The sequence below is a fragment of the Struthio camelus genome, chromosome 5 (assembly GCF_040807025.1).
Source record: "Struthio camelus isolate bStrCam1 chromosome 5, bStrCam1.hap1, whole genome shotgun sequence".
NCBI classification, from domain to species: domain Eukaryota; kingdom Metazoa; phylum Chordata; class Aves; order Struthioniformes; family Struthionidae; genus Struthio; species Struthio camelus.
The window spans coordinates 23,699,798-23,719,714 of record NC_090946.1 but is presented as its reverse complement, the minus strand read 5'-3'; the positions used below and the strand labels follow the sequence as shown (position 1 = coordinate 23,719,714).

Below are 19,917 nucleotides of genomic sequence, written 5' to 3'. Positions count from 1 at the left end.
GAAAATGAAATAAGAAATTGGTGCCATGCCTCTGTTTCTTTAACAATTTCTCTGCTTGGTTCAGTTTCCCCTACAAAATACCTAATTTTAAGAGAAACAAAAGCCTTGGGAATCCTTCATAGAGCACATGAGATTTCAGGAAAGGAAAGCCTTTCCACCTATTATCTCTCACTCCTTTCTCTTGAATTTTCTTCAGTGTTTCTCTTCTTTTGTATTTCCTTTTCAGTTCCTTCATCTGCCATTTGCAGGCTCAGCAGCTACAGTCAAGGCCTCATCTGCCCCAGCAGCCCGTTTAGTAAGACCAGCCGCTTTATAACAACTGCCGTTGAGGCTGTTCTTGGAGCTCATTCACTAGGCAAAACTCTTAAAAATAAATGCTCTGAATTTCACAGCTTCATGGAGTGTTTCTCATAGCATACGGTCAATTTTAATGCTTTTCTTAGAAACTAGAGTAACCATGGAGCAGATGATTGAACTTGAGTAGCCATTTTATTCCTACAAAAAACGATTTACAGTATTTACCTTGCTTTAAGCAAGAGGTTGGGGTAGATGACCTCCTGAGGTCCCTCCCAACCTGGCTTATTACATGATTCTACAATTTCTATTTATTTTTTTAAATCATGTTTGTTCAGTGTAGGGTAGTTGTGCTTTCAAATACCATTGCATGCGGTATAAAAGCCTGTTTCCAGTAGTGTTTGACTTACCTGTATGTCGCTCCAAAGCCATTTAAGATTGCACAGGCCTGTGACTCACTTGTTTACAGCAGTCTGATTTGTTTTGCCTGTAATAAGTTAGCAAATAACTCCAGGCACAACTGATCTGGTAGATTGGAAGGGTAGCGGGGGCAGAATCAGCTAGCAAGGCTTGATGTGAGCAGTTGAGCCAGCACAGCTGCAGGCAGAAGGGGACATCTATCTGTACACTCAAGTGTTCCAGTAAACTTCGAAACAGGGATATAAATATAACATCGTTGAATGCTTTTTCATACTAAATGAATATTCTAACTTACAGAAAGAGTGGCAGTTACAAGGCACAGCAGTTGTTTCATCAAATACGTTCTCTGGTAGCACTGGCATTTGATTGTAGATTTTATTATACGTTTGATCTGTGAAATTCCTTTTGGCTATGCTTTAGTTTTTGTTGTGTATTATCATAAATCTTATCTTTTTGCTGCTGTTGTTTTCCATAGGGACATTGTTTGAAGATAAAGGAGATAAACATACCAAAAAAGGAATTTGTATTTGGGAATGTATTGAAAAGATGCACAAAAGGAGCCCTATTTTCTTCAATTACCTCTATGCCCCTGCTGAAACAGAGGTATGGTATTAAAAAAAGAGATTATTTGTTATTCTGAATGATTCCTTGAGTACATTTTGATCCCTTAATTGTTCTCGCCTGAATTAAACATTTGGAGGATAAAATTGACCCTCCTTCACTGACTGGTGTAGTGTCTTACAGGCTTGTAACCTCAGTCATGTTAGTTTTGGAAGTGTCACGTTAGTTCACTGTAAAGAACCAAATTCTGGAACATCTATTTCTGCATCCCACTGAGGTAAATGAGGATACTTGTTTGATGCAGTTTAACTGTATGAATGATTATAAAATGATCTCAGAATTTGCGCAAGTTGTTTTAAAAAAAATTGCATACTCTAAACCACGGTTCTAGGGGAATGAGTTCAGAGTAAATTCCATTTAAATTTCATAATGGGATACATTCATAATGAGCTAACTGAATCTTATTACCTTTGCCACTGTCTAATATGATAATGCACGTTCACTAGGTTGGACCGTCTTGGTTGATTATATAAAATTCACAACACCCTCACCGTTATACAACTCTGCAATAGCCAGGGAAGAGGCAGTCAAGATGTCTTTAAGAACTGCAAGCAAAGGGTGCAGTTCATGCTGTAGCTCTCAGGTCAAGGCTGGCTTCAGATGTTCCTGCCTTCCCTTGCCCCCCAGATATACATTCCTGTGCTGCTGCCTCCTGCTTTGGCAGTAAGCTCCCCCCTGATAAATGGTTTGTTTGGATGCCTGTCCGGTGATGGTGCCTAGAGAGCACCACAGTCTCCACCCGTCTCTGCGGCCACGTTTCCATTGACCCTTTTGCTAGTGCTTATCCGTTTTGTTTTCCTTGTTTTACCACATTGTATCTTAGCATACATAGCACCTTTTGTGCTTTAATTTGTTATGTAAACTGACATGGTTTAAAAATATATATATATTATTTTCGTTCTGGATCAGATCATTGTTGCAGTGTACAGTACAGCCCCCTGCCCCTGTTATACTGTCATGACAAAGTGGTGATGTGAAGGGGAGGCAGGAGGAAACAAGCAGGTGACAGAGGAACTGCTTCATGTGTCTTTGTTACAGAGAAACATCTGTTTTGTCTGTAGAACCATCGCTGTGATGAATTTGGAGGTTGATGGGCTTCTTGTTCCCTGTATGTTCTATCCATTTTACTGTAAACAGTACTTAGTAGCCTGATTAGTAAGTAATTAAGATTAGCTGTGGATATTTTCATAATATTTTCTTTCTCCCTTTTAGAAGAAGAAACTATTTTTCCTCAAATGAACTGGTGTCATAGTACCAGAATTACTCATTATGACTGAACATCACTATTGAGATTTTAAAATTTCCCATTCATCTGAGGCAGTAATTTCTCTTAAGGAAGGTGCATACAAATTAAGTGTTACCTTACTTATTTAAAAAATACTTTTTTAATAAAAAGTAATCTGTTTAAAACTACTCTGAAAATCTTACAGCCTCTGGCTGTGTGCCTCATGATATTGCTGTGGCTTGGCCCCCTATGTTATAGAGCCTGTCTTCTTTCCCTGGTACTAGAGTCTTGAATTCTCTCCTGAAAAGAAAGGGAAGAGTGACTGCTATCATGTGCCTTTTATATCTTTAGCAGGAGGCACAAAGACTGGGAGGGTATCGACTCCATATGCTGAATTTCAGTTCTTGGTGAGCACCTGATTTAGTAGGATAAATATGAGCAGTATATTCCCAAAACTAGTAACTTTGATCTGACTGAGCCATATATAACAGGGTTTTGCCATGGAAATTTTCAAACAGTCCCACTCAATGCAATGTTACATTTTCTAGATTATACTAAATTTAAGTATTGCATTTTTAAGTCTGAATCTCAAAGACCTCCTTTGTGTCATTGTAATAAAACTTTCTTTCAAATAGGCGCTGAAACCAAACGTAAATATGTCCAGCCTCAAAAAGTGGGATTACTACGTAGAAGAGATTTTGGCTACAGGTCCTTCTTATGATTGGACCATGGTGACTGCAAAATGCAGTATTTTAGAGGAAGCTGACCAAACAGATGGTTCAGTCTCTCAGAGTAAGAGGAAAATAGTATGGCCATGTTATGATGATGTTAAAAAAGTACAACCCGATGCCATCAGCAGCCTCTTAAATGTAAGTACGTACGTTAAAAAGAACGTAAAGATCTTTTATGCTCATGAAATTCATATTTACTTTTTATTTAAGTTATTGCCCTATAGATAACACTGTTATTAAATGTATCATGATAGAGATCAAAAAAGAAATTTAGTAAAAATGTTTAGTTGCCTTGAGAGGAGATGTTCAGTCTGGCCATGCCGTCAGACTTCCTGCAAAACTTACGTTGTTCTGATGAACAATTTGCTGGGAGTACGCTTTAATAGTAGTCAATAACTATACGAGGTAACACTGTACGCTTGAGAGCCATTTGTGGATGCATTTTTTTCACTGTCTTTTTGAAATAATAAGGTAACTAGCATAACAGATTTTTAGTTTACCTTTGTCTAAGATATGCAACTTTGTCACTACAAGAACTGCTATTTTAATTTGGGCAAACATTGGTCTACCTTCTTGTCCTGTTGCTACTCAGTTTAAAGCAGTTGTAGGGTAAAATATCAGAGCCAGATTTCCAGAGCATCAGAAAACAGAATCTGACACTTGTTGCTTTCAGTGGGGACGCAGGCACACAAAAATACCCCGGACATGTTGGCCCAAATTTCTCAACAAAGCTTTTCATGATTGTTCTTAGTTTATTCATGTTATCTAGGACTCGCTCCCTTTTGTATCATAGCAGTTGCCAAAGCAACAGATGCAGAAACGCTAGTTCACAGGCTTTTCATTCTGCAGGGTTTAGCAGGTATTGAAACTGGATGTGGAAATTATGATAACACTTCGGGCTCCATACACAAACCTAACTCAGATTATTAGATCCTTGAGAATATTTTGACCCTTGCAATAGATGCTTGACTTTGGCTTTTACTTGTTTGCACTTTATTTAGGCTCCTTAGGGTTTGTTTGTTCATTAGAAAATGAAAAAGGGTCCTATTTAACATGAAAATTGTTGTAGTTGTTTAGAATGATCTAACATCTATCTTTTCTTGAATGTCTGTCATTTAATTATGATTGATTAACACTGCTAATGTTTAGTTTATCATATGAATTAATAGCCGATGAAAATGACAAGGGCATTTTTCACTTCTGAGAGCTATTGTTTCAAGCTGTGTGCTTATTCAGATATACATCGTTATGTACAGTTTTTTATTTTGAAAGCTGGGATTATGGAGCCTGATATAGCAATTCATAGAAAGTGGGGATATGCTGTGTGTCCCTGAACTCTCCAGATATCAGAGGTGATTTTTATCAAAAATCTTAAGGCAGGAAGGATCTGAATGGGTTTGATTCCTTGTGGATAGACTTATTTTTGCCAGAGAGTTAATTTTATTCGGGAACCTTCCTGGGATCTCTTTTGGTCCATTCCTTTCCCTCATGGTTGATCAAACACAGGAACAATGTCCAATTACAAAAACAAAAGGGAGAGAGATTTCAGCTGTAAAACTCCCCTTGACTCAAAAGAGCATAGTCAGAACTGATCAAAGCTTAAGAAACTTCACAAATGCCAAGAGTGAGCCTAACAATCTATCAGCAGGGACCATATCAGGGATTCTTTAGTAAAAAACAGAGGGCTTTTGTATCAGGTAACTAGAGGCCAGAACTACACTGGGAATATAGCAGCAATGCTCTTCTGCATTTCTGCCTGGGGTAAATGCCAAACTGTCCATATCCACAGCTGTGAAAAAATGCCATATAACAAGGAAATTAGCCATATTATATTCCAAAGAGACATGGGTCAGGTTTTATAGAGTTTAAGTGTTATCTGTGAATTAGATTATAGTAATAAGAGCTAGCAATAGAGAGGAACTTGGTAAACTTTGAAGAGGTTGTATAAAGGTTACAAAAATATTCTTATAAGTATAAAAAGAAAGTGAACTTTCTTCTAGAACAAGTTGTTAATTTAGGGCTAGTGCTGATGTAGGAGGAAGACCTCTCTTTAGTCATTAAGTCCATTGAAAACATGTCAGTATCTGAAAAATGTTTGAACTGAGACCATATGGAGCTATGGCAAACTATTAAGGAAGATTGATTCTCCCCTAGTCTACAATGATAAGCCCAAATATGTTTATTCTTAAAATATTTTGCAGCTGAAAACTAGGTAATGCTCTTCAAGATGTAAAACTGGAGCAGAGAAGCTATTGAGTGGCTTAATTCAGAATTTTCTGTGGTAGAATGTGGTGGTCTTTTATTAAGAGAAAAAGGTGTAATTTTGCAGCAGTAAACGTGAAGAATTTGGATACATAACAATCCACCTCTAACCAGATGTGTGTGATGGCTCTGTAGTCTCCACAGAGCCACCCGCTTATGAGTTTTAGGGAGTTAACTGATCTGCACATTTCATTCATTTCATCCTGAACACTAAATGAAACCTTTTAAAGATTGCAGATGTTAAATTGCGTTTTAAAATATGTATTTCCCCATAAAACTTCTCAGTTCACTTCCTCCTCATTGGGGCAGCCAACAGATACGAGCTAGGTTGTTCAAGCCTTACATTCTCAAAAGCATACATAGAACATGTAAATGGTCAAAAGTAGCTGCTTCCCCTTAAGGCTCTCCTGCATTATAGAAATCAGAAACAAGTTACCTGCAAAAGATTACCAGTAGTAACAATAGCTACCCATCCAATTGTTAAAGAAAATGAAAGATAATTATAAAATAGAAAACCCGTGCCTCTGTTTTTTCTTTCAGATTAGTTTGAAAATAGTTTTAAAAGAAAATTTCTCAATAAAAGAGGGCAGATTTCTCCATGAAACTCAAAAACAACTCATTTGACTGAAGTTTCTCAATAAAAGAGGGCAGATTTCTCCATGAAACTCAAAAACAACTCATTTGACTGAAACTTTGAGGTTCTTACTGGGTGTTTTTGTAAGCACTTGCTTTCCTTGCATGTGATGTGTTTAAAATGCACAGTACATAAGCTAGTGAAGTTTCTGTCCAATAAAACATCAAAAACAAAGGAGGAGAGCTTTTAAAATTCAATCAGATAATAACACAGTGTGGCATATCCAAGAGCATGTCTTCAGTAGAGGCTAAAGTTTTGGGTTAAATGTTTCCAAAAAGACTAGCTTTTCGCATTGTCCTTTGACATGAGTATGTTGTGATGCTTTATATTTATAAATGAGCTAACTGGCCTGAGTGATACATGCCTGACTGGGGTTGCATTAGAGGCAATAATCTACCTATGTTTCAGTGAAAATGCAAGTTAAACCCCCCTGAGGACAGACAGTTCTCCAGTGTTTCCCACCGATACGCTAACGTTCCTAAAAAGGCAGGCAGTCCCCGTATTTCATTTGGAGTGGCTCAAATTCCTTTTAAGATACCTTTTAAGAACTGGGAGATGAACCGAGATGTCGTCTTCTCTCATGTAAGTAGTTACATTACCAATGAGCAGAGACGATGATTGATCAAAGAGAAGTTGACAAACTCAGGGATGCCACTTCTGGATGCCAGTCACCCAAGTTAACTCTGCTGCAAAGATATACCAGGAAGAACTAGAGTTAAATAAATGGTCAGTGAATAAACAGCAAAACAGTAAAAATAGTACTTGTGCTTGTGAAGCATTTTCTAACCTCCAGTTATGAGCCGAAAAGACTGATCCCTCAAAATGGACCCTGAATATAAAGGTTTATTCCAAATAGTGATTAGCCAGTCACATACAATTTTTTGCACACATAAACCAGAATATTTGACAGAGATGGCAATTTGATCACTGGATACCCATTCTGGATCTTTCCATTTGTAGCCAAAGTCACAGAAGCCTTCTAGTCCAGGAACTGAAGAGAAAACACTGGCAAGGAAGGACTTACAAAATAGGGATCTCTGTCACAGTCAAGCTAAATCACTACTTTAGGACTCGGTCTGGGTTGTTTTGTGTGTGCATGAACACGTGGTGAAGGAAGGTGATCAGCCTCCACAGTTCCAGAGTATCAACAGGATTAATTATTGTCTGTGCCATTCAAATATTACAAAGCAGGTTACCTAACAGATAATTCTTTTGAAAGGTGCTGTAGTACTAGTTGCTTGTAATTAATAATTTCAGGAAATGGGTGCACATACAATTGTTATTTGTTGTTAACTTTTCTTTTTCTACTTATTGATTCTTGCTCCTGTAAGTCTAGACAACAGGAGATAAACTAGAAAGATAAATATAAATACCTATAATTTTTTTTTCAAGGAAATGCTGGTGTTCATAGTCCATTCCACACATGGAGGGAAGGACAATCTGAAGTTTTCAGTGACGTTTAAAACTGAAGGAGTTGAGAGTAAATCATAGTGATTTATAGGCATGTAAGTTTTTTAGGCAGAGTTTATTAAGGGAGAATTCATTGCTAAATTTCATCTTATACATAGGAGATGGTTGAAAGTTTTTCATTTTAAGCTCTGGAAGCACTAGTCAGCCTGGAGCCAAAAAATAAAGGAATGTGACCTAGCTGCTAAGTAACACGTTTCAGTTACTTCCAGATTCTGCAGAGAAAGACTCAGAAGTCAAAACTGGGGCAGAAGGAAAATGATCAGATTAAAACCTAACTGATTTTTAGCACTAAAGAGCTTGTATCCTTTTGCAGAAATCTGGAAAGCCTTTTACAAAAAAATGCCTGTGGTAAGTGTATTCAGTCCTGTGAATCCCATCAGGAAATGTTTTACACTCAGCACTTTGCAAGAGAAGCAAATAATCAAGAGAAGCCTTTAGTCTGGCTTGTGTTTGCCATCCCTTGATTTTGTATCTACAAATGAAGATATTCCAAACAGAACTGTTCCGTTTTTATTTCTTGGCAGGAAGAAAGTCCACATAATGTTTAATGTATATGTGTATAACACGTGTGTATAACTTCAGTATTTTAAACTTCTGTTTTGATTCTTAGTGTTAAGCCAGATGTCTTATTTTTAGCTTTACTTTTGAGTTTTCTAATTTACTTTGAGCAAGTAAGAGTTTAGAGAAATATTTTGTTCCTGTTACTATCTAATACTGGCTTTTTTATTTTCAGTTCAGAGTTCAAAATTTAGTTCAGCAACTACTTCCTGAATTTCCAGAGGGACTTGCTTATTTACAGTCACAACATCTTTCCTGGTTTAGTTGACTTGCTGGTCAAAATGTTTTCTTATCTTAAAAATATGCAGTCATCTTGTATAATTCTTTCAATCATTAATGATTTCCTAAGGAAGCTGTCATTCACCAGTATCAGTTGGAGAATATGATAAAATCTGAATTAATTGTTTAGCATAGTTGTCAGAGACTTACTGTCTCTACTTTGAAAAGAAATGTCTTGGGTTTCAGTTGGTTTTACATAGGATGGGAATTTTCTGTCCTATGGTAATTTTTTGTTCCGTCATCAATTCTTAGTTGGATTTGTAAAATTGAGGTTTTTAATATGATTCCATGAAAAATCAGATTTTTGTAATGGTAGTTGTTGACAGTGGAAAATACAGAAAGGAACAGTGGCAAGGAATAGGGAGCATACATCAAAGTAAAGATGTATGGTGATTCATCAAATGTATTGATAAGTGTTATATTTAAGCTGGTTCACAAGTAAACATAAACTAATGAAATAGCTTCTTAAGTCTGCATGCGTTGTCTTATCAACAGGAAATAACCCTAACTGGAGGTTATCAACATAGGTCATATTCCCAAGTTCCATAGCAAGAACATGTTGTTACAGTTTGGCATCCAAACTGAATAAATCTTTCTGTTTCATTTCCTTCTTTTATTACACCTTCGTATCACATTTTATAAAACAGGGTAAATGTTAATATTGGCAGTATTCAATGTTGATAGCACAGAATTTGCTCTTTGTAAGTATTTTTCTAAAATATAAACTAGCCTTATTGTTATCATGTTTCTGTTAGGGCAACTGGTGCTGAATGTTGTGTATTCAAGAAATGACCAGTTAGAAATGTTATTCTCAGAAACACCCTTTTAATTTGTTTCAGGAAATCGAAAGGTTGGAAAATAAATTAAATCAGAGCCCAGAAAGATGGCAGCTTTTGTGGGAAAGGGTCAAAATGAATCTAAAGGATGACACCAGACAAGACAATGTAAGTAGCAAAAGAGCACATCCAATAGAATAAGTTAATTCCTGCTACAAAGGCTACCTGGGACACTGACAAAATCACTATATTTGTTGGCGTAAAACATTGCTTTCTAAAAATCGAATATATTATTCTAACCTAGGATACTGGCTCAGCATTTCTGCATGTAGAAAAACACATATGCTTGTGCCATTTATCTGATTGATTCTCATAATAGTAATGCATCAGGGAAACCAAGCATTTTATTAATACACAATTATATGGCTTCATATATGGTAAAAGATTCTTTGTGCCTGATTCTTCAAGCATAAAAACTCAGTTCTTGAAAGTGGTTGAAAGGACGTCGCTGAGTTTCAGGGACGAGTAAAGATATTTGTGTGGCTAAATGGAATTTTGGAATTGTAGATTCTAATCAAGGTAGGATCTGTTCATGCTCTGTTCCCAGCTCTTGACTGCTGTAAAACTGACTAGTTGACAATATAAATACATCCTAAGTCAAATGTTGCCTCTTCACTGTCTGCGTGTGCTAGGAAGAATATTAGATAATGCTTTATAGGGAGCTTTCTCTATCTTGGCACAATGAGTTACCAGCTCAAAGCTGTACCCTAGCTCTTCATCTTCCCAAGCTCGTCTAAGTTTGCCAACCTCTACACAATGGCCATTCCCCAGTACTACTATGTTGTTTGTCCCTTTGCTCTCAAGAAAGCGATATGCTTTATGTTTGTCAGACATTAATAGCTGTCATTCAAGTTCACGCTATATACCCTAGACAAATCTAAAATGAAAAAAGTTTCATCCTAGCAAAGAAGAGGATTAAGTTTTTTGTTGAATGATTGGAAGCAGAAAAGAAAATGGAAGCATAAATGCACCTGACATCAGTCTCCTGTCCTAGCTGTTATTTAAGGGTTTTCTAATAAATGCAGTAGCTAAGGGTCAAAGGACTCCATCTCTTAGGGTGCTGTCACATAGATTAAGACCAAGTTCAGGATCTCTGTTGCGCCAGTTTTACTTGAAGTTTTTTGAGAATCTACTGAAATGACTTGTATCTATAAAGCTGCTCTTGGGGAGCTCACTTTTTGTTTCTAACTAATGAATTCTGGGAAGTTTACTGTATCCAAAGGTCTAGATACTTCTGAGAAAGCAAAGGAAACATTGTTCAAGCTTATGTCACTGGAATACACACAAGTCTTGTGAAATACTATTTTCTCACACCATGTGATCCCTTCTGCTTAAGAAATGCATTGAATTGCCATCTCTGAGCCTCTTCTTTTCGGAGGCGACGTTGACTTGTATTACGGAGATATTTTTGCCCTCATAATAATTTACAACTTACATATTGTACCAACTATTATCTATATAATACTGAGACAGTCTGATAATGCAAGACACGTTGCTGAATTTCCACAAAGACCGGAAGTGACATATTAAGAATACTGATGAACAAGTTGGTATGTATCTCACTTATGAGCTTTCTCATCTGTTTGGCAGTGTAAAAGTTTGAGCTGTTTCAGTAAAAAAAAAAAAAAAAAAAAATGCCTTTTAGTGTTCTGTGCATTGCCACACATATTTAGGATTTAGCAAATAATAAAAGGTCGATCAAACCATAACAATCTATTGTAGCTCTATTGAATATTTAATATAATAAAGGGGGCTAAGCATTTTACCTCCTAATGAAAACTGCTCTACCAACAAGCTGTTATTGTTCAAATAACTGCATGTGTTTTGGGGATAGCATATATACTATTCTGCAGCCTGACACAATTCAGAATTTCTCTCTTTCTAGTTAGTATTTAGTACATCCTATTATGAGCCAGTCATTTTTAGTGGAGCAATGTAAAACAACACTGTCTCTAAAAGTATAATCCAGTCGAAGTCCCGACCTTAAGTCTAAAAATATTACTGAAAAGCAGGTGCAACTAACACAGTTTCCTTCCATTCCCTGGGATATTTGGAGAGATAGTGTTTGTATCAGTGCACAAATCAGATATTTTGGTGAAGGCTTATATTCTTATGTACTGAAGGCTTATATACTTTGCTACTGGTCCCCCCAATTTCTTCATGCAGTTTCACTAGTCTACAAAAGTTAAAACACAATGTAAGAATCTGATCCTTTCCCCTTCTAGCTATCTAAGATATTTACTTTTAGATGCAGTAAAAGCTTTTAGTTTTTTCTAGCAGGTACCCTAGTCTCACAGAGTCAGAACTCTCTGTTAACGTTTAATAAGAGGTCAAACGTTTCCAGTTACAAAAATGTCTACATATCCACCTTTACCTTTTGTGATCGCTTTTATCTTCACCAGGAAACCCGGAATTAAAAGCTTACCAAGTCTTTGTCAAGTGTTTAAGTACCTTGCCAAGGTGCTGGCGCTTGTCTTCTGAGCAATAGTAACGTTAAAGCTGGAAAATCTGTTGTCAAAGTGCATGACCCACAGATGTGTGAAAAGCTGATGTCTGAAGTAATGCAGTTATTCCAGAATCCAAATCAATAAAATGTTTCCTTGAAGGGTGCGCTTCAGTTAACACTATACACCAGTCTCTATCCTCTTCAGACTCTTTTTGCACACTGTAGTATGAATGAGTACAGTGACCATACACTAGGTTCTCATTAATTTGGACTAATGACTAGAAAGTTGGGTAAAAACAAAATTATAATAATAAAATTGTAGTAAGAAGACTAGCTACAGTTCTTTGCTAGTCATTTCTTGTGTGCAAGTTACTGACTTTGTGGATTACCAAAGAGAGTTGTGGGTTGTCTGTGTTAGAAAGAATTGTCTGGTTTGGGATTCTCCTGTAATACTTCTTCTAAAAGTTTTAGTTCAGCAGGCAATCACATTTCTCAGTTCTAAACTTGGCTAGCTCTTGTTTAACCTTGTTTGTTTTATTTTTATCTTTTTAGCTCAGGACACATCCTTCTGGCTCCTCAGGGATGATATCAGCTAATCTACATTCCTATCAGAAGAGGTCTTTGTTGGAAATACCTGACAGTGGGCTGGGTGAGGAACAGAGTGCAAACGTCTCTCCCTCCAATGGAGTAGACAGAAGAGCAACTACGCTATACAATCATTTCACCTCAAAGAATGATGAAAATAGGTAAACTGAATACTCACAGAGTTTCTGCCTTAGGAAGAAAACCCAAAATTTTATATATACAGAACACTCAGATCCTGCTTTATTGCTTCTCTGCATCTTTAATTATATTTAGTTGTCTTGGTGGGGAGGCTCTCTCTCTCCTAGTCATACCTTTAAATCTTCCCCTTTATAAGCACGAGCAAAGTGTATCCGCATGATATTCAACTCATCCAAAGCACTGAAACAGTTAGTGTTTATCAGTGAATCACAGCTACCAGTAACTAATCTAGTCTGTGGTTTAAAACTGATTTGTTATCCTGCAGTAAAACAAGTGCTTAAATAGTGTAGTCATTTGAGACTTTATATATCACTAGTATTCAGATTCTGGAATCACATGCCTTTCGTATCTCCTCTACCTTCCAGATCTTTTGAAGGTACGCTATACAAAAGAGGAGCTTTGCTAAAAGGTTGGAAACCTCGCTGGTTTGTGCTGGACGTGACCAAACACCAGGTAAAACTTTTTCAGGGAATGAATTTTTATATAACTAGTTTATTGCTTTTTTATTTACTGAGTTTGTATAGATTGATTTTACAAATAATACTAATGGTTATTTTCAAGAGCAATGTGTACATTACATTGTTATAGACCGTATGTGTATCTTGTGTGGCTGACGTAACATTCTGAATGAATGGTTTTTATTTATTTATTTAAACAGTGATAACTGTTTGGTATATAATCTTAAAAGACTTCCTGTACTTGAAGCTATGCATTATTGTTTAGATCCAAACATTTGTGCGTATAAGCAATATAAGCAAGTACTGCTAACACAAGTAGGGCATTAAGCAATTAAATGTTGAGCATAATCTGGCCTTTAATATGACCTGTTTAGTTTTCAAAAGAGCCAAAAACACTCTCTGAGATAGCTAAAAAGTTAGAAGGTATTTCATGGAGTGCAACTGGGAAGCTGAGTTCTATTATGGTAGCTGACAGAGAATTTAATTGAGGCACTCTCATTGAAACTGTCATAGTTATCATATGCTCCCAAAGCATGTATTTTAAAGCCTCTTTGTTCCTCAAACATTTTGCCTGAGCACTTTTCTTTGCAAATGAAAGTACATTATATACTGTGGAAAACTGTGACCTGAATTTCTTCAGGAGAAAAATCTGTTTACCTCTTATGGCCTGTTTGGTATTTTTCTGTAATCTGTATTTAATACAGCTGTTCTGGAATCTCTCTCTGAAAAGTATTTTCAAATCTTGAGAACAGGATCCCAGGTCTATCTGCAATCAGTTTGAATTTTGTCATTAAATTGAGGTAGAGTTTCACCCCAAAATTTTATCTCCAAAAGTCCTCAAATGCCAAGTTCCTGATAGAACAACAATTTCAGATGCCACATATAGGAAAACGGAGATCTGTTCTAAACATTTTGCCGAATTTACAGCATATGCTAGAATTCTGCAGTGGAATCTGTGGTCTCATGTACTTTAAATAATGTTGGGCCGTTGGGCAGTAATTTTCATTGAGCCAAATATTCTCCACAATTTGAGATTTTTAAAGGAACCTCTGAAACATAAGCTTTTGTTAAAACATATTAATCAATATTTTTTTTAATTAACATGCTTTAAAATATATATATAATACAGACTGAGCGTTTCTAGACTAGTGTGCCAATGTGCCAACCAATGTGCTAATTAGTCTTCCTGCTATGCAAGAGAAAACATTCATTTTCTAGAAGAAAAAAAATACTTTTCAATTTTTTGTATAAGCAAATCTCCTTCTGTGTTTCCTGCATGTAAGACTAATGTACAGTAAGCATCACATACAGGTCAGTCTCAGTTGGAATTCTATTGTGTGTCCTTTGCTATGAGGGTTTGCTTTATTTTTTTGCATCAATTTATGGGCGGGGGGTTAATAAGCAAATATCAAATTTTCTTTTCTAGAACTATTTGCATATTGAAACTCATTTTACAGAGTGGTTAACATTCAAATCAAAGCATCTCTGTAAGGAGAAAAAAAAAAAAAAAAAAAAAAAAAAGCTTCATTCAACCGCTAAGTGCAGTATAGGAAAATGCATAGTTTTCTTGCATTTTCTTGCTTCTTTCTTGCAGCTTGTAATAATCTAAAATGATACTTAAATTTTAGCTGATCGCTTTAAATTCTTGAAAGAGAGAGAATAAGTATTTTATTAACTCCTCGGTGGAAGTAAAGCTCTTTTGTTAGTTTCAATGTAATGGACAATGAAAAAATTGGTTTTGGTATGAAAACTGACAGGGAATGCATGATTCTAAAGCCTAGGTTCTGCTCTCATTCTTCACACCTCCTCCTATCCTGAAGGCAAAGCGTGACTTTTTGAAAATCCTCTGCTCTATAATGGTAGTGTTAAAATGCTCCTCCCTCAACTCTGTCTTTCTGCAAAGGAGCAGGAGGCGGAGACATTGCTGTTATCAGAGTTGTCAAATATGGGACAGGCCAGTTAAGGGCTGTCACCAGTCCTACTATCCTGTATATACCAAACTTCTGGTTTCTGTCAGTTGTATCTTAGAAGCAGCCCATGTCTGATGTCCTCAGGACCTAATGCTTCTGCCCCTTCCCCACCCGCAACCTTTTGCCTAGGAAAAGGGAAGGGAAAGCAAAAGGTCCACCTAAATAGCATACTTGGATTTGTTTTTCTCTTTTGGGTCTAGCTGAGATACTATGACTCTGGTGAAGATACAAGCTGTAAGGGACACATAGATCTTGCAGAAGTAGAAACAGTGATTCCTGCTTCTCCATCAATTGGAGCTCCAAAACATGCAAGTGAAAAAGCGTTTTTTGATGTAAGTCTTTCTGTTCTTTGATCTTTATCTGAAACTTTCTTCTCTTGGTGCATTTTAACCTGCTACTTTCATTCCTGCTGGAAGGTGAGAGCTAGGAAGAGCTGTGAGGCCAACTCTCAACAGAGCTGTTATGCAACTAGTATCTGGCCCTCACTCTCCACACCCAGCAGAAATTCAAAAAAATGTTTCATTCAAACCCAGTTAGTACATTGAGTATTAAAGCTGAAAATAAAATTTGCTAATTTCTTTTTCTGTTTTGCACGTTGACTTTTCTGTCTTCATGTTCTTATTTTTCCTTTACAGTTGAAGACAAGTAGACGTGTGTATAATTTTTGTGCCCAAGATGCACAGAGTGCCCAACAATGGATGGATAGGATCCAGAGTTGCATTTCAGATGCTTAGAAAGGAATAACATTCCATAATCAAGACATGTTTAAAGCACCTCTTTTTGTAAGAAGATACGTTCTGAAATGTTACTGATGGACAACCAGCCTTTGTTACATTTCAGCCGTAAACTTTCATAATATGCTGAAGTTCCTTTTCTATTTAAAAATTATAACCACTGTAACTGCTATTTTTTTTTTTCTGCAGGGAGGACTTCGAAAAATAATAATCCATTTATCCTGAATTTCCACTTTCTTCAGTACAATTCCCGACTATAAAATGCCTGCTGTATTGCACTATTGCCTAATCTTGGTTTTCTCATTTCAGAGTTATTCTGTTGGAAAACCTATCCAAAGTAAATTGTAGAAAGTTTCCCTCTAGTAGAAAGTCTGTTTTCACATTATTTATATTTTTAAACAGAAAGTTCATATTTCCAAACTAGTCATTAATAAGAGGGAACATGTCTACAATTCCTTAAAAAAACAAACAAAAAAAAAAACCTTGCAGCTTTTGAGCCCAGTGGCATATATATCAGGTAGCTGATGTTTAGGCAGTTGGTGTTAAGACTAAAAGTAAAATTGCCTGATATCAATTTTTCAGAGAAGGTGAATTCTCAGTGTGCAGGCTGTTCTCTAACCTTGTGCTCTTCAGAGTACTGCTACAATGTTGTTACAGAATTTCAAGTTCTGGTGATTATCTAAAGATCATAGCACTTTTATTTCGGATTTTGTTTGCTGTTGTTACGGGACAATGAAAGAAAAGTGGCTGACACTATCCAGGAGAAATAGGCAACAAACTAGAAATTCAGTGGAAGAAAAATCTCTTGAAATGAGAGTTGTATATGTTAATTTATGTGCTGTTCTGCTCACTGTAAAATAAAAAATAACAAACACAGTAATGCACTAAACAATAAAGCAAGCACTTGCACTGAAATCTTTAAAATGCAGACATTTTGAAGGACAGAGGTAAGTTATTTATAGCAGAACAATACTAGCTAGTTAACAACATTTACAGATATTAAATATGTACATAATTGGGTTTGATGTGTTGTGATTTGATACTTTCTAAACATTTTTTGCACATGAATCGGAAGACTGTTTATAGATTTTTACATTTGATAAAATTGTGCTTGTTCAACTTAATATCTTGGAGAAACAGTTTTTAATAGCCCCAAATTAATAGAAATTTTACATTCTACAAATAGTGATGACATTGATAAGTAATTAAGCCATTGTTTTTATTTTGAAATGTTAATATGTTAAATAGCACACTAATATTACAAAAGATTTGTACATATGATTCAATATTTTCTCATTTTCCAGACATTCTTCTTGTAATTTAATGTCAGGCTAACCAAACTGACTGTACTTACAGGATTTTTCAGTTATTAAGTTGCTTGTTTGTTTGTTTGTTTTAACTAATGTGTTTTGTCAGAAAGGAACATAAATTTCTCGCTTCACACACAATAGGAAATGCAGCTGTTTTTAATACATTTGCAATTTCAAAACAAAAAAAGAAGGATTTTTCTAGCATTTTTCAACTAATGAATTTCCACCTGTGACAATGGTGTTTGCACATTTGTATTTTTCTTTGTATATGAAGTACTTTTATATGTACTTTGTAAAATACTGATCTCATTCTTAGGTTATATAAAAATACACACACCACTTCTTATTTTGTAACTAGTTCGTTTTAACTCTTGTATGTTATATGACTTATGTATGCTAATCATCTTGTAATAAATACACTTCTTAAGGAAAAATAAAACCCTTCCTTTTACTGTAAAAGAGAACAGAGGTATACAGTAAGACCCACATCTTGAAGCTTTTGCCCCAGGCCCGAGACAAATCCTTATTTGCTCTGTATTAAAAACAGGGGGTGTACTAAAAACAGTGGGGTCTTTTGTATACCTGCATATATTCTTACATAAAAGTTGCACTTGAGCATCCTTAACTCAAAGTTAAGTGCTTGTCAACAATAGCACTAAAAACTAAAGAAATCAGAATTTAAAGCAAAATTATCATTCTAACAAGTCTCAGTGTATAGTCTTTACTAAAAGGCTAAATACGTAATGTTCAATACTAAGTCATTGAATAATGACCCAGGTTTTTCCTATATGGTTTCACAACATAAATCAACCACATACCTTCACCCCGAAATGTATCTCACTCACGTATATCATCTTATGCTTAAATGATCTAGTTCATAAGAAATAAAACGTAAGAAATGACAAGGGCTCAGTTGAGAACGTGCGTCTGCCTTGGATTATTGGGTGTATGTGCGCTAGTATGGGATAGCAAAGTTAAAAAGGAAAGGGAATGTGTGATGGAGGTAGGGTAGGATGACCTGTGACAATTCTTGGATGCTGTGGTGCTTAGATAAGGTTTGCAAATTGGGCTGGGCATGGATGCTAATGTTGCCTTAAATGTTGATCTCAATTTTTAGTATCTGTATTGATGGAAAATGGACTTCAGCAACTTAACTCAAAAATATCCAAATAAAAGCCAAAAAGAGAAGTACAAGGTTTGTGTTGTTTATATAAGGGACATACAAAGGCGTGATAGGTATAGGCTTTCGTTGTGAAGAGACGGAGTTTGCATTATCATTGGTCATCTTTTCTATAGAAAATAAAGATACAAATTAGAGACCTAGAGAAAATACAGAGAATAGCATAAACTACCAGGATTATCAGCCTATTTGATTTGAGGCAGCAGTAGAGAAACAGGAGTAGAGAATTTGCTTGGGAAAAATTCTGCGTGCAAAGGGATCCATCTTCATGTTCTATGAAAATTTTCCAGAAAAAGGAATCTATCCAGGAGTTGAGGATGACTCTATTGTGTCTTGTCATTATTCCCATACTGTGTATCACAACAGTCCTGTAGAAAGCAGACAGTATTTTCAGAGGCCTATGTAAGGGAAGAAGATTGGTTGCCCTTACTGCGTGCTGAGCAACACAATGCCTACATAATAGATGATGGGATGAGCCGAGTTTAAGTTTTGAAGAGTTCATACTGGCATATTATGTTACGACTTCTCCTTCCTATCTAAAATATGCGTGTTTGCTGTAAAAGTCTTTACTCTTTATGGAAATTCAGAATTACTAAATAATAAAATACTTAGCATGCCACATGTTTGGGTCGCTGCTTATGTAATAATATATGAACAACTAACAGACACAGGGCCAGAAGTTCAAAATTTTTTATCACATCACACACATACTATGTGTATCTGATACTTTGTGAATTGCAGACATAACAAATTAGTTGTGATCTTGTCCACGTGCTGTGTTTTTGCCATTTCATCTTGTAATATTCTTGGAGTTTGTCTAAGTGGCTGCACTGGATTTCTCATTTTTCATATCTGTGATCATTGAGATATTTTGTGTGTTCATGATTATCCTGTGATTGCTCTGGGGAATCAGAAAATAGAAATGAATCTACCAGTTCCCCAGATATGCTAAAGCTCATGCTCAGTATCAGTGTTGAACCTACTTTCTGGGTTTTTGTCTTTCAGATTTGTTTTTTTTCAGAATGCTGGCTACTGTGAAAGCAAAGGGCAGTATTAGGATCCTCATTCTCATTTAGGAAATTGTCATTTTTGTGTTTTTGCACATAAAAATTTTTCTTATTGAACTGTCAGGTAAGGATGCTGTAAGTTCACTGCTGTTTCCTCTCTTTAATTTCGTCAGCTAGCCTCACAAAGGAGATACTACTGATAATTATTGGGTTCTTGTTTCTTTTAACATGGCACAAAATCTCCGAAGTCTGCTTTTACTTTTTTTTTTTTTTTTTTTTTTTTTTGCTGTAGATCTTTCCAGTCTAAGCTGATATGACTTTTCACCCCAAGGGACTACATAATCCTTTGTTTAATCCACTACTTTTCAAAGATGTTCTGTAAGAGCAAATCTGTTTAGTGTGTTGAATTGTGATAGCCTCTTTATCCACAGTCACGCTCTAGTAATTAAAACGCAGGCACTAACTCTCCTTACTGCTGACAGTTGTGGAAGTTTCTCTTTCATCCTGTGTGGCAGAAACAGAGACTGCCTGTCTAGAACTGAAGGAACTGAATACTGATGTCATTTCTGGTTTAGCAAGCAACTCTAAAATAAATGCAGAGAATGAGAGAAGGTTGTCGAAATGCTCTCCTGAGTCGTTCTGGAGATGACCGAGTCTTTCCTAAACTGAGATGTTCGATTTCATATGTGGACTATTTAT

General features: G+C 36.1%; 1 protein-coding gene across 20 annotated transcripts in view; it reads left to right on the top strand.

Moving 5' to 3' along the window:
• Positions 1-19,477, top strand: part of SBF2 (SET binding factor 2) — a 286,083-nt gene extending 266,606 nt beyond the window's left edge. For 10 of the 20 annotated variants that reach the window (XM_068945059.1, XM_009680231.2, XM_068945058.1 and 7 more), the window contains 7 exons: positions 1,190-1,317; positions 3,196-3,429; positions 9,334-9,438; positions 12,329-12,522; positions 12,925-13,012; positions 15,188-15,319; positions 15,623-19,476. In XM_068945059.1, the coding sequence (XP_068801160.1) occupies positions 1,190-1,317; positions 3,196-3,429; positions 9,334-9,438; positions 12,329-12,522; positions 12,925-13,012; positions 15,188-15,319; positions 15,623-15,721 (980 nt within the window). In that variant the 3' untranslated portion in view covers positions 15,722-19,476. Of the gene's footprint in view, positions 1-1,189; positions 1,318-3,195; positions 3,430-9,333; positions 9,439-12,328; positions 12,523-12,924; positions 13,013-15,187; positions 15,320-15,622 lie in introns of all 20 variants that reach the window. The other 10 variants (XM_009680233.2, XM_068945062.1, XM_068945066.1 and 7 more) reach the window with 5 other exon arrangements.
• Positions 19,478-19,917: the final 440 nt, after the last annotated feature.